The sequence below is a fragment of the Pyrus communis genome, chromosome 8 (genome assembly GCF_041283825.1).
Source record: "Pyrus communis isolate YQ-2024b chromosome 8, ASM4128382v1, whole genome shotgun sequence".
NCBI classification, from domain to species: domain Eukaryota; kingdom Viridiplantae; phylum Streptophyta; class Magnoliopsida; order Rosales; family Rosaceae; genus Pyrus; species Pyrus communis.
Window position 1 is genome coordinate 1,575,135 of NC_142572.1, and position 13,610 is coordinate 1,588,744.

General features: G+C 35.7%; 2 protein-coding genes across 2 annotated transcripts; one reads left to right on the plus strand and one right to left on the minus strand.

The window, feature by feature from the left end:
* The first annotated feature begins 8 nt into the window (after positions 1 to 8).
* On the plus strand, positions 9 to 3,389 carry LOC137717828 (uncharacterized). Its single transcript, XM_068457311.2, has 8 exons — positions 9 to 169; positions 699 to 864; positions 1,518 to 1,608; positions 1,689 to 1,747; positions 2,307 to 2,367; positions 2,678 to 2,768; positions 2,857 to 2,933; positions 3,080 to 3,389. Exons 1-8 carry the CDS (start codon positions 142 to 144, stop codon positions 3,194 to 3,196), a joined length of 690 nt encoding a protein of 229 aa, XP_068313412.1. The 5' UTR covers positions 9 to 141; the 3' UTR covers positions 3,197 to 3,389.
* Positions 3,390 to 4,502: 1,113 nt separating this feature from the next.
* Positions 4,503 to 8,719, minus strand: LOC137718397 (partner of Y14 and mago). The gene is made up of 4 exons (XM_068457935.2): positions 8,400 to 8,719; positions 8,027 to 8,149; positions 5,060 to 5,287; positions 4,503 to 4,957 (listed from the first exon to the last, which is right to left on the minus strand). Exons 1-4 carry the CDS (start codon positions 8,601 to 8,603, stop codon positions 4,811 to 4,813), a joined length of 702 nt encoding a protein of 233 aa, XP_068314036.1. The 5' UTR covers positions 8,604 to 8,719; the 3' UTR covers positions 4,503 to 4,810.
* Between the last annotated feature and the right edge of the window lie 4,891 nt (positions 8,720 to 13,610).

Consider the following 13,610-nt stretch of genomic DNA (forward strand, 5'->3'; position numbering starts at 1 on the left):
ACCGACCCGCCATCAACTGGCAACTTAAAACCCTAGAACAAAGAACGACGAACCTCTTTAGCTGCTCGTTGGGATTTCTGCTGTCGCTGAGAGCAAAGGGCAGAGAGCTAACCAGAAGCCGCCCGCTTCCTATCCTTCACCATGCCTAAGTCTAAGCGCGATCGACAAGGTCTGCCGTCTCTCTCCTTTCTGTTTGGTTGCCGAGAAAACTTGCAGAAAACCAAGAAATTCCGTTCTTTTTATTTAAATTTTAACATATATATATATATATATATATATGTATATATATGTTCTGAACTTTCAGGTGAAATCTCTGTAAAACAGGTTGTTTTTCATGAGTTAAGAGATTGCTTTCTATTGTTATACGTATAATTTATTGTGGGTTTGAATTGTTGAATTTTGTTTATATTTTCTTGAATATTATGTTTGTGTGTTTCAAATTGGAAACTAAAATTATATGGTTTGAATTTTGTTTCATATTATTTTCCTTTGTTAAATGTTTGTTGTGAGATGCTAACAGAAATTTAAATGTGTAGAAAATGAAGTTCATATTTTTGAAATTAGATGCATATGAAGGAAGTTTTTTTTATTTTTTTTCTTGTACATATCGCTAGCGTTGAGCGTTGGTCTTATGGATTGGAGAATTGTATGAATAATGTTATCGTCCGTTTTGTGATTTATTGAGTTTATGGTTGCAGTTACATTATCCAAGACAAAGAAGAAGGGAAGGGAACATAAAGAAACAATAGTAAATACGATTCGGCAGGCAGCGGAAGATTACAGTTCTGCTTATGTGTTCTCTTTTGAGAATATGCGGAATCATAAATTCAAGGAGTTCAGAGAGCAGCTCAAATCAAACAGCAGGCAAGTTCATTTTCAAGATGCTCCATTTGTTTTAGTGGTAACTGGTAACTCAGTATGTATGCCGTGAAAGTTAGAGAAAAGCATCGGTATCTATAGTTTGTTTTGCAATTTAAGCTATAAGAGAGGAGAGACTTTACAGATAAAAATTGAGAAGAGAAATGCAACTTTTTATTGTGTTTTGATTGGTTGGCCTAGGAAGAAATTAGTTGTATTTTTTCCATGTGTGGGGTATTCCGTAATCTTGAACGATGCAAGACTTTCAAAATCTTTTTCTCATCTCTCAACTTTCAAAGAAAATTAAAATGTGGGCCAAAAAAATTTGATGCTTCTTGTGGCTTTGGGGATGGAAACTTTTTAAAGGCGTGAGAAAGCATCTTTTACAAAACCCAGCCTGCCTTTTCAAAATCAAAATTTAAAGCCTTGAAACGATTTAATATCACTTTCCTGTGGACAACTAATCACAATTAAAAGCGAGTTGTTGCCCGGGAATTGATCTTAACCTATAAAAGATGAGCTTTGAGAGGTAAATCCTGTATTGGAGTAAACTAACTGTGCCCCAAATATGTAATTATTTTGTGGAAAGATAAGTTTCTTAGTCATGGATTCTACAATTTGAGCATGTGTATCATAAGGGATTTCATTGTTGTTTTTAGGTTTTTCCTTGGCTCAAACAAAGTCATGCAAATTGCCTTAGGTCGGTCTGAATCCGATGAGATTAGAATGGGCCTCCACAAAATCTCTAAGGTACTCCTTTTATGCACCCAAGATTTCTACTGTCTTTTTTTAGTTGAAACTGTCTTACACCTTTTGTTTATTTTTATTAGGTTCTACATGGAGATGCTGGTCTATGTTTTACCAATTTGCCCAAGGAAGAGGTTGAAAGGTAAAAGTTCACATTTTCTCATGTTTACAAGCTCGGGAAATGTGTGGAATTTTGGATTATCTACTTGTATAGAAGATGGCCGATATGAAGCTTTATAACTCAGTTCATAGAACTTCAAAATATGTGAGTCTATGATGGTCAATTCTGTGAGATTGATGCCTGCTGTGATTTTACGGATTACAAAACACATCCATCTTTATCGGCATTACAAATACTCTATTAACGCACCGGAACCCTGGAAAAATAGTTGAAATAAAAAGAATATAACACAGTTTGAAGGAAGAAACATAAGTTTGTTGGTAGTTAATATATTCAAGTGTATAAAACCAAGGCCACCTAGAAGAATGGTTAATTGAATCTTTCTGGTGCAGAGCTTTGATGCTTACATTATTTTGCCACATATAATTAATTGTTCTAATCTTGTAGGGTACCTTGAGAGTTGTATCCAAAATTGTGCTCATTTCCTTTTTAAATTTCAAAGTTTGAAAATATCCTTTCTTCCAAGTACATTATACTTGTTTTATTTTTTACGTTTTCAAAATCCTCATTCTTTTTCCAGGTTATTCAATGAATATGAGGAATATGACTTTGCAAGGACAGGAAGCATTTCGACAGAAAAGGTTCTTGAGATTTTTTTTTATGTGTTGTTAGTGAGGTTAATAGTTGTTCCTTTTTTTTTTTTTTGACAAACGATAGCGGTAGTGGGTTAAATTGTTAGTTGTTAGGGGTGAGGGGGATCGGTGGGGATCAAGCCCATACTAGGGTGCATAGCCATGATTGCTTTCCGCCACTGCGGTAAAGCGCCATCTGCATATCATGAGTTTTTAGTTGAAACACTAGACATATCTTCTGGGGTTATATTTTTTGGTTTAGTTGTTAGCTTTCAACTATCCTACCATTAACTCATGAATTTTCTTTCAAATGTATTAGGTGGAGCTCAAGGAGGGTCCCTTGGAGCAATTCAGTCATGAGATGGTGCCCTTCCTTAGAAAACAAGGGATGCCTGTTCGATTAAACAAAGGTATCTATTTTCTTTTTTGGTTTGCTAGTCTGTGTGCATGTAAGAGAAGACAACGTAAACCGTTTGATTCTACTATTCATACTTGCAGGTGTCATAGAGCTTGTTTCAGACTTCCTTGTCTGTGATGAAGGAAAGCCCTTGTCACCTGAGTCAGCTAGGATACTGGTTCGTTTCATGCTCGTATTTTTATTTAGTTTGTATTTCATGTCCATGAAATGTTGTTTTTTTGTCCCTTTCCAGTCCCATCAAGTTTTTATGCAAATTAGTAATGATAATAATACGTGTGACCTAATGTACCTATTTGTATGCAGCGTTTGCTGGGAACCAAGATGGCTAGCTTCCGACTTCACTTGATTTGCAGATGGAGCCCCGGTGATTTTGAACAATATGCTCCAGGACCAGACGATTCAGGTGTCGAATCCTCGTAAATGCTGATATGAGATCCATAGGCATTTGAATACAACACTAATGTGACGATTTATGTGGAATTATTATGTGTTTGTACTACTAAGGAATACAATGGCACTTGTAGAACCTCGGGCCAATTTTGAGTTTGTTTTGGTTTGTGGCCGTAGTCTGTAACCTGTGCACTTTTAAATTTTAATCCATATGTTTTGACCTGCTGCTGCATGCTCTGGTTTTGCAGTAGACCACTTAGCATTTATAAGAAATATTGCCATTTCTGCAAAATCCCAAATTACGGTTTCCTAGTTATTACAAGTGATCAGAAATAAGAGCCCTCTCAGAGTACGACTCTCCTTTGACTTTACCACGCTATAGTTTAACGTTAATTCTTGTGCTAGCTTTAGACATTGTGTTAAAAACATGAGATGGTAGGGTACATGAAGAGTCTCAGTTTTGAGTCTCCTTGGCATTTCTCCCGAAATAATGTTCCTTGAAGGTTGTCAATTAGTATTACGGTCTAGTAGTATTCTTCTTCACTGGTGAAAGGTCTTAGGTTCGATTCTCGTTAAGGGTGAATTTGAATCACATTATTGCTAGCCCATTGTGAGCTTTAGCTCACTCTCACATCCTCTTAGCGTCAATATCATTGTTTGTTAAAAAAAATGTTCCTTGAAGGTTTTGGCCCTCAAAAAGGGGAGCCCTCTGCTTTTAGGCTTACGTTTTTGGAGGAGGAAGCCCTACGTAACTTGGAGTGATTCTAGGCCTTCTACATTAGTTCGGAAATAGTAAGTGTGATAGCAATATATTAAACTCATGAGTATGATAGTTATAATATAAATAAGCTCGGTTCCGCTATTTTGGTGTTATATTTCTAATGAACAATCAACTCACTTTTTTTAAAAGTCAGCGGGTCACTTTTTGAATTTAAATGGACTACCTAGATTTTATGAGCTGCTGAAGATCAATGGTCCATCTTCTTCCAACAGCTACTCTCATAGTTATTAAACTCACTAGTGTAATTTAAACTCAAGTAGCCTAATTAGATATATAAGTATCACACTCACTTGAACCACTGTAGAAGACCTTAGGATTTTAATTTGATGGTTTTATACAATGGCGAATCCAGAGATTTACCCTTGTGGGGAATTTTTCAATTTTTTCATTAAAGCATTTAGTCAAACACTTGATGAAAATGTCGTTATGTTCCTAGTTTTATCAACAGCTTCGAAGGCCTAATGTCAAGCATTACCTGCCAAGGCATGTTGAGCATCACTTGCCAAGGCCTGCTGCTTGCTTTAGCATTTGTAAACCCTAGTTCTTGACTCAAACTTTGCTTATGAAGAGAATGAAGTTGCATAATCTTTCATATAATTTTCAATCCCGCAACAACGAGCAAGCATAAATTTCTAGTGTTTTTACTAAATAAGGGTAATGACTATTGCCTAGAGGTTGATCAATGCAAGGGAGCGAACACACATTGTACACGTGCAGGGCTTCGATTTGGAGCAGTAGGTTCATTCCAAATAATGTGTATGAAGAGATGAACCTCTTTCTAAAATCAGCATTCATGTCTTCATGAGTGAAAAACATAAACTGAAAACGAAACGTGGTCTATTGGTTCTAACACAAACCCTTGTTCACAGTGCGGCTGCCTCAGCGTTCTTTTTATCCTCCAAAAGCTTTAGCTCCTTACGCCAACCTTCCAGTTTCGTCAACTTCTCCAACTGTTCTGACTTGATATCTTGCTGATTAGTTTTCTGCTGTTGAGCTTCTGCAAGTCGAATCTGCAACGGTGAACCATACGATAAGAGAAAACGTACTGCATATGTTTTCAAATCATGGTCTATATCATTTAAAGGCAAGGCCGATGAGTTAATAAACTATACCTTCTTTTTAAGAGCTCGAATTCTTTTATCTATGTCTTGAGCTGGACCCGCTGGATTCGAATCCTCTGTTGAATCAGAGGGAGGGGTAACTAAAGAAGGACTAGAAGAAACACCTAGCTCGTTCATCTGAGATGCCAATGACTCGACATATTCTGATACATGACCTAAATTTTCAACTTCTTCCTTAGTTTCCCCACTTTCCGAGGTTTTCTCCCTTTCAAGAGCAGCCTGCAGAACACAGATAAAGGAAGGGAATCAAGCAGCTTGAATGAAACTAGTAACTTTGCAAAAATAAACTGGAATTTCAAATTACAGATAAACATCGGTTCCAAAAAATTGTAATTTCACATAACAGTAATGACAGCAATGCCTGAGTTCAGAAAATTAAAACCATTGCTATATTGAAAATCTCTTGCTCAACTTAAAAGCAAAGCTATGTCTAAAATCAAGAATCCCCATATTTGGGCTTTGTATATCTTCTGCCTTGTTAGCAAACAAGAATAAACACATCTATTACTTCATAAATAAGCTATTCCAACACATGGATAAACCTCAACATCAACACAATGATGAAAAAGGGATTAATACCTATTATTTTTGCTCCTGTACAACATCGTTACATCATAATTTCTGCCTTGGAAGGCGATATCGTAATGTCAATAAGTTGAGAATGTGAGATGGCAATGTATAACATTTAACTTTGAGCAGCACAAGTGGATCTAGAATGGGAGCAATCAATCACGCAGTCACCTGATCAAATTTTCAAAACTTTTACGCCTCAACATTTCAAGTTTATGAAAATTATTTCAATTCAATTTGTTTCACGATCACTGGGTCACTCAGTATTACAGGATCAAGTGACTTTCCTTTCAGCTCATGCTACCCATTTCAGTCTCTAGTTAATGGAAGACAAATGTTTGGGTTGTGGGCTAGATACTAATGAGTTCTTGGTTAGTGGATTAATAGATACCTACATGAAATGTAGAATTTTACAGGATGCCAATTATGTTTTTAGGAACATTATTCATAAAGAGTCAATCAAAGGAAATACAGTGACATGGGATGTGTAGATTTCAGTCTCTGTCCCTAATGTGTTTGCCATGTGCCGTGGGGTTGTTCCTAGAGACGTTGGCACCTTGGTTGTAACCATAACTTCCACAATGGTGGCAGCTATAGTTTTATGCTTGTAGCTATTTAATTTAGCATTTGGAAAACAACTGCGTGAATTCACTTTTAGCATTCAATTAAACAATGATGTAAGCACCGAAACAGCTCCTATGGACATAGATTGAATATGGTGATGGCAAAGCTGGTCTTGAAAGCTTGGGAAGGTTTATAGATCATAACATGGTTTACAGTGGACTGCTGTTGTCATCTCAACCTAGATGTCCTCATGAGGAACTGAATCCATTTATAACTATTTATTAGAACACTGCTTTGTATATTCTGTCACAATCTTGTCTGTTCTGGGCCTCTTTGTGCTGAGCAGTTAAGCCTGAAGGCATGAAAATCCAGGTCCAGTAGTAAAAGTGGAAGAGAATCCTAGCAGTCAAATCCATTATGATACACAAGAACAAACCAAGGGGATCTCTCGCTCTCATCGTTAGCTCTAAAACCCCTAAAAAGCTGACTTCACTGCCACTTAATAAATCCTACAACCAGTTTAAACAATATCAGCACCCTATTTGCCTCTAATCCTGTTTTATTCACACCCCACATATGCTACAAATTCTAAACTCCTCTCAGATGGCCAGCACCACTGTAACCCTTACTTCCCTAAAGCTTGCATCAATAACCTAGGTAGTTAATGTTCATATACTGATGCAATGAAACCCTCATTAAAAATCATTAGTAATACAAATAGAAGCACTCCTCAAAAAATCACATCGATTGCAGTTAAAAGGAAGAAGCATAACCTACAACCATAAATCTTTTGAACAAAATAAAAACAGAAACAAAATAAAAGGAAGAAAAATACATAGTGGGAAAAATCTATTGAAAATATAAGTAAAAGACTTTCCTAATCGTTGGAGTAAAAGTACCACAAAGTCCCCCAAGTGTCCAATTCAAGAAATAGAAAAAACTCCATCATTTCAAAACTTCAATATAGGATGTTAACATGCATGGCCTTCCTTGTGCATCCTTCACAGAGCTATTAAGAATAGCTTGGCAGAAGAAAGAAGAACGCAATTCATAATTGTTTACCTATTCACGTTGGTTTCACAAGAGAGAAGGAACAAAGTTTAGCCCCACAAGCATCAAATGAAAAGAAATTGCAGAGCCGGTGAATCTCCTTTGCACATTTATACAAACACCAATCAAGAACCAGATCCAACTTTAAGATCTTTCTCAAATGACAGAAAATGGCACACGGGGGAGGTAGTAGGTGCACCAAATTGCATTCCCAGGAGAAGAGCACAGACACCTTGACAAAGCCGTATAAAAGAATTCAACCCTATAAATCAATTATCCTTTAATCGTGTTCGAACAGTGGACAATGTCCTCTTAGGAAGTGTCTCGTTTCCGACGATGTGCTACTTGTAAGACTAGTCTAAGAGAGCATCCGTTCATCCATAAGGCATTACACTTCAGATGCTTAGCCTTGGTTTTTATCATTGCCAAACTTGTATCAGTTCTTCCAATGTTGGCAAACTCATTAAAGGGTAGATAGCTAAGAAATGTGAAGAGAATAAACTGTTGTCTTTGCTTTTGTTTGTAATTCAAAATAGCTCCCAAGTTACAAAAAAAGTTCTGGCTTTTGGGCAAAGCTTGACAGCAAAACTATGATATCAAACCCCTCCTCATGAGTAGATTTTTGAACTTTGCACCAGAAAATCGAACAAAGGAAATTCGCTAAAACCTACTCTACAAAATCGATTTAGCAACAAAGTACAATGATCAACAAACAAAACAAACCGAAGAGCAGTAAATAAGTTTTATGCAATAGCAGCTCAATAACAGACATACCTGTATCCGCTTCTCCTTTTTTCTTTCGTTCCTCTTTACAGACTTAGTCTTGGGTTTCGCTGTATCAACGGAAGTAACATCATAACCCGGAGGTCCAGCCGCTGAGGCCATCTCCTTTTTCCACTGCATTACAAAAATGAAAACCCCACCCTGAACTTCCATTCAAAACCCAACTTCACTAAATTCAAACAACTAACTTGTAACATTCCCAACTTCCACAAATAATCAAACCGAAACGAAATAAAACACTGGTTTATCAAAAGATTCAAACTTTTCACCTTGTCTATGATTTCTACTAAGCAGCCAAACATTGCAACTTAGAGTTTTGTGGGCAAAAGGAATAAGGGTTTAAAGAGGGAGAATGATATCATACCAAAGCACCTTTGGATTGGTAAATGGCGACTTCGTCTTGGGGAAAATATCCAGCCCGAATGCGGATGGGTTTACGGAGCGTACCGTCGGGTCGTCGGGTTGGCGCCAGAAGCCTCTCCCCTTCTTTTAGGGTTTTGCTAAGCTCCGCCAATTTCTCCAGCGGCTGATCTTCTTCTCCTCCGCTTCCATTGTTGCTGCTTGCCATGCTGATTCACAACACAAACAATCCAGTGATCAGATATGATGGGTTGGGCTTGTTTTCCTTTTTCCACAGAGAGAGAGAGCGAGCTGATACTTTAAGCTTAGGTGGCTACTTCGCAGGTTTCTCTCCAACTAGGTTTTAGTGGGTCTACCATATTGGTTGGATTTTACACATTAAAATTTTTTATTTTTGGGCAAATTTTTTTTAAAACTTGAATTGAGATAACTCTTCATTTTAATATTTGAGATTTGAAATCGATAGATGTGATCATTGAGTTTATTTACCATCAATTATTATAATCATTCTGTGAAAAAAATCTATTAAATAAGGATCAAAATGACCAAAATAACCTCAATTTGATTATAAAAAAAAAAGAGTTTTAACGAAAAGCCCGCGGTACTGTTCATTTTTATGAAAAACCACATCTTTACACTAAAAAGTCAAACATGATACTATTCATTTTACCCTTTATTTTGTCATTATCGTTAAAACTCTTAGTTTTCAAACTCTTTTCATTAGTTTTCCTTTTAAAAAAAAGGTCAAGATTTGACAAAAATTATGGGTATCTTTGTCATTTTATCTTTATTTAATGGAAATTTTTCACGAAATGATCAAAATGATGACGGTAGACAAATTCAATGACCACTTCTATCAATTTCAAATCTCATGATCAAAGTGAGGAATTATGCTAATCTTATGGATCATTTTGACTTTTTAGCAAAATTTAACTGTCTGTTTAATAAATGGGTTATGTTGAGTCGAAGTCTTATTATGTCAACCAAAATTAACTCACTGAAGGACAATAATTCTTTAAAATGTAATGTATATTATGTACATCTATACATAAAATTTAGTATCTTTTACATGCATTTATATACCAATTCGTGATTTGAATAGTGAAATTTATGTAATAGCAACATGTGGTGATTCATATGATTTGGGTCTAATTTGACATAAGGATTGATTATTTGTTTGTCATACTTACATTAGGAATAAGAATAACATCAATTAAGCCCAATTTATAAAACCGGCCCAACCTAACCTGCCAAAGAATGATTTGAGTGAATTGGGTTGCCAATGTTCCTGGGTAACAATGGGTTTGAACAACTCCAACCCGAGCTTAGGGTTGGCCAACAGATTAAGGTCTAACCCGACCAACCCCCAAGGCACATCCTTACTTCCAACCCACCCAATGTTCACCCCTACTTCCAACATCCAACGAAGCAAAAGTACTGATGCAGGAAATCAATGTTAACATCCTGGCCCCATTGGGTGAATGAGCCCCACAACATTTTTTATTAAATATTTTGTCAATAAAATAAAATCTCGTTCTCTTAGACTCTATGATACAAGCAAATTATAGGCAATTTTAGTCGATCTTAATTCAACAATGGATGAAAAGAGTTCAACATAAAAAATTAAACGACCACCTACCGTTTGATATAAATAAAATGGTAGGCAACCACAATTTTCTTGAATTATAGAATCTAAATAATGACACACCAATAAAATAATACAAAATACATTCTATTGAAAAAGAGCAAGTGGGGGATGATCACAATGGTCGTGTATAGGTTTTTTTTTTCCATGAGATATTTACTTGTCTCCCACTTATTATTAATGAATTTTTACCGTTTGAACTGTTCTTCTTTTTATCACGATTTAAAAATCATATTTGCAAAAAATCATTCAATTTAAAAATTGTTTAGTCATTTATACGTGTTAAATCAATTAACAATTTTGGTAACAAGTAACATCCTTATGATGCACTATCCATTTATTTTAATTGTAACATCCCACATCGCCCAAGGGAGTGATCCTTAAATGTATATTCTCATCCCTACCTAGCACGAGGCATTTTGGGAGCTCATTGGCTTCAGGTTCCGTAGGAACTCCGAAGTTAAGCGAGAAGGGGGCTAGAGCAATCCCATGATGGGTGACCCACTGGGAAGTTGCTCGTGAGTTCCCAAAAACAAAACCGTGAGGGAATGGTAAGCCCAAAGAGGACAATATCGTACTACGGTGGTGGAGCGGGCCGGGAAGTGATCCGCCTCGGGCCGAGATGTGACATTAATCATATGAATGGCTAAACGGTCTTCCAATTGAATGATTATTTTCAGATATGATCTTTAGATGATGATAAAAGGAATAAGTAGTTCTAATTATGATGTTCGGACGATAAATGTTCGTTAATTATAAGTGGGGAACAAGTAAGTCCTCCCATGAAAGGACACAAGCATTATTATTAAGGAAAATCAATGAAAATGACTTTAAATTTTTGAGTTTTAACAAAAAAAAATCATCCTATAACTTTATTTAATAATAAAAACAAGAGAATGGCTAAACGGTCTTCCAATTGAATGATTATTTTCAGATATGATCTTTAGATGATGATAAAAGGAATAAGTAGTTCTAATTATGATGTTCGGACGATAAATGTTCGTTAATTATAAGTAGGGAACAAGTAAGTCCTCCCATGAAAGGACACAAGCATTATTATTAAGGAAAATCAATGAAAATGACTTTAAAATTTTGAGTTTTAACAAAAAAAATCATCCTATAACTTTATTTAATAATAAAAACAAGAGAATGAAAAGTGCGTGCAGTAGCTCACCCCTGCTGGTCATATTCAGCCCAATTCTTGTCTTGGCTGGGAAGGTGAGGGAGATGAAGGACATCTTCGAACCGGGTTCGTTCTAAAACTTCTTGAACCATTAGTATGAAAAATTTTTAGTAGTGACGGAAACACGGACGGTACATCACGTGTTTTTATATAAGTGGTGGAAAATTTTAATTTTTAAGTTATTAACATTTTATTACACATATCCCACTATTTATATAGGGACACGTGGTGTACCACATCGTGTGACGGTCATACTGAAAAATCTTTCCATTAGTACATGATCATGCACTGCCACGTGTTGTAGACGGAGTCGGAGGTTGTCACCGTGATGTGGGACTGCGCTTTGAGCTCCCTGGTTTGCCTTATCTGTGCATTGGCATCTGGATGATGGGGTCCACAACAATCGACAATAGAGAGATTTTTTAGTGTGACTATCACACGAGGTGATATACCACATGTTCTTATAAAAATTGTGGGTTATGTGTATTAAAAGGTTAATAATTTAAAAATTAAAAATTTCCACCACTTGCATAAAAACACGCACGTGAAATTTTTCACCACTTGCATAAAAACACGCATATGATGTACCATCTATGTTCCCGTCATAACTAAAAATTTATCTCCACGATGATGATCTCGCCGGACCGGGAAGGTCCTGCTGCAGTGGTGAAATGACTGAGATGATGATGTTGTACTCATGTGGAAGGTCATGAGTGCGGTAAAGAAGAAATTCCCACAGCCCAATTTTTTCCTCTCTTTAAAGCTTTCTCTCTCTAAAAATGGCGACTAGATGGCGACTAGAGAAAGTCGCATGTGTGTCCATCTAAGTAGTAGGTGAAGATGGGGGCTGGCTCTGGCTGGACCTTTCATTAGATTTGGCCTAAACGTTTTGGGGCTGGCCTTAATTATGTTAGGTTGGTTTGTTACTTTTTCTTTATTGAAAGAATTAGTTAGTTAGTTTAATCAAAGAAACTTGGAGAGGAGAGGTTAATTATGATCTTAATCTACGGAAAGTATTATTGGCATTCCAAAAATCTCATTCTACACTCCTCATAAATGTACTTTTATTTTCTAATATAGAAAGTTTGAAGTGTAGAATGTGATTTTTGGAGTGCTAATAATAATTCCCTAATCTACTCGTGTTTAGTTTTAGAATCAATATAAATAATTAGTGTTCAGTTTTGAGAAATAGTATTTAGTTTCAAAAATAATGCAGTACCGTTCAGTTTTAGAAATAGTGCAGTATCGTTTAGTTTCAGAAATAGTGTAGTACAATTTAGTTTCAGAAATTGTGTGTGTGATAAATGCGCGGGGTCATGCACATCAAGTTTTTTTTTACTTTTTTCTATTTTATTTTTTATTATATTAAACTTTTATCATTTTCATTAAATTTTAAATCATTTTTATTAAAGTTTAAGTTATTTTCTTTAAATAAATTTACATCATAGTATTTTGTTAAAATAAACTTAATTGCTCTTTTCATTAAAACTCTCTTATTTTTTTTCGTTGGTTTTATACCAAGTAATAATATTTTGGCTTCCACGTACCTAGGCTTCAAAACTATTCATCATGCATTTTAACACTTTTACTTTGGTTTTTTCTCTTTTATAATCATAAAGAAATACTTTAACTTAGATGTCGATAAGGGAAGGTGGTTCATATCTTTTTTTGGGTAATGCTTATGTACAAAATCTTATAAACTAAATAACATAAAAGTTGATAATTAGATTATTATTTAAGTATTGATTAACGTGCTTATTTCTAAGGCAACACATCATTTAGTTTCCAAATTTAATCTACCTAGCTTAACTTTTTTTTTCTTTTTTTCTTTTTACCTTGTAAACATTAACCTCAGGTTTTGTTGAAATCAATTCGCACATTACCGTGTGTAGTGGAGGTGTGCAAACTTGACTACCTGTAAAATAGTAAACAACCCAATTAACACCATTAGTGTACGGCCAAAACTATTCGACGGTCAAATGAGTAACAACCTAAAACTCAAGCAGCTGGTAAGAGAATAACTGAAGTGCGTAGATCCCACTAAAAATTTGTTTATCTCCTCATCAGTCTCTCATCTTTTACCAAGTAATTAGGTAAACATGCCCTCAAACTATAGATACCAGCTTTCCACCTAGCTTAATGGCCACCTATCTCTCTCTTCGGCAGTGGTCACATTATTCATTTATTTGAATTACTATCATAACACACTGAGGAGAACATATACGCAATATACCTGATTATGCACGTCTCCCAAATTAAACTCCAAATGCTATCTTTATATGGGCATCAGAGACAACGTGAAAAAGAAAGAAAAATCCCAATTAAATTAGAGTAAATTGTAGTAATAATTTAGCAGGATATCTTAGAGAGAAAGAGAGAGAGAGACG

What these genes read in the sequence shown, in the direction of transcription:
- LOC137717828 (XM_068457311.2), top strand. Translation starts at nt 142, where the DNA reads ATGCCTAAGTCTAAGCGCGATCGACAAG. An exon ending in CAGCTCAAATCAAACAGCAG is followed by an intron (nt 865 to 1,517) that starts GCAAGTTCATTT and finishes TGTTGTTTTTAG; the next exon opens with GTTTTTCCTTGGCTCAAACA. An exon ending in GAAGCATTTCGACAGAAAAG is followed by an intron (nt 2,368 to 2,677) that starts GTTCTTGAGATT and finishes CAAATGTATTAG; the next exon opens with GTGGAGCTCAAGGAGGGTCC.
- LOC137718397 (XM_068457935.2), bottom strand. Translation starts at nt 8,603, where the DNA reads ATGGCAAGCAGCAACAATGGAAGCGGAGGAGAAGAAGATCAGCCGCTG. An exon ending in ACCAATCCAAAGGTGCTTTG is followed by an intron (nt 8,150 to 8,399) that starts GTATGATATCAT and finishes TTTGTAATGCAG; the next exon opens with TGGAAAAAGGAGATGGCCTC. An exon ending in AAAAGGAGAAGCGGATACAG is followed by an intron (nt 5,288 to 8,026) that starts GTATGTCTGTTA and finishes TGTGTTCTGCAG; the next exon opens with GCTGCTCTTGAAAGGGAGAA.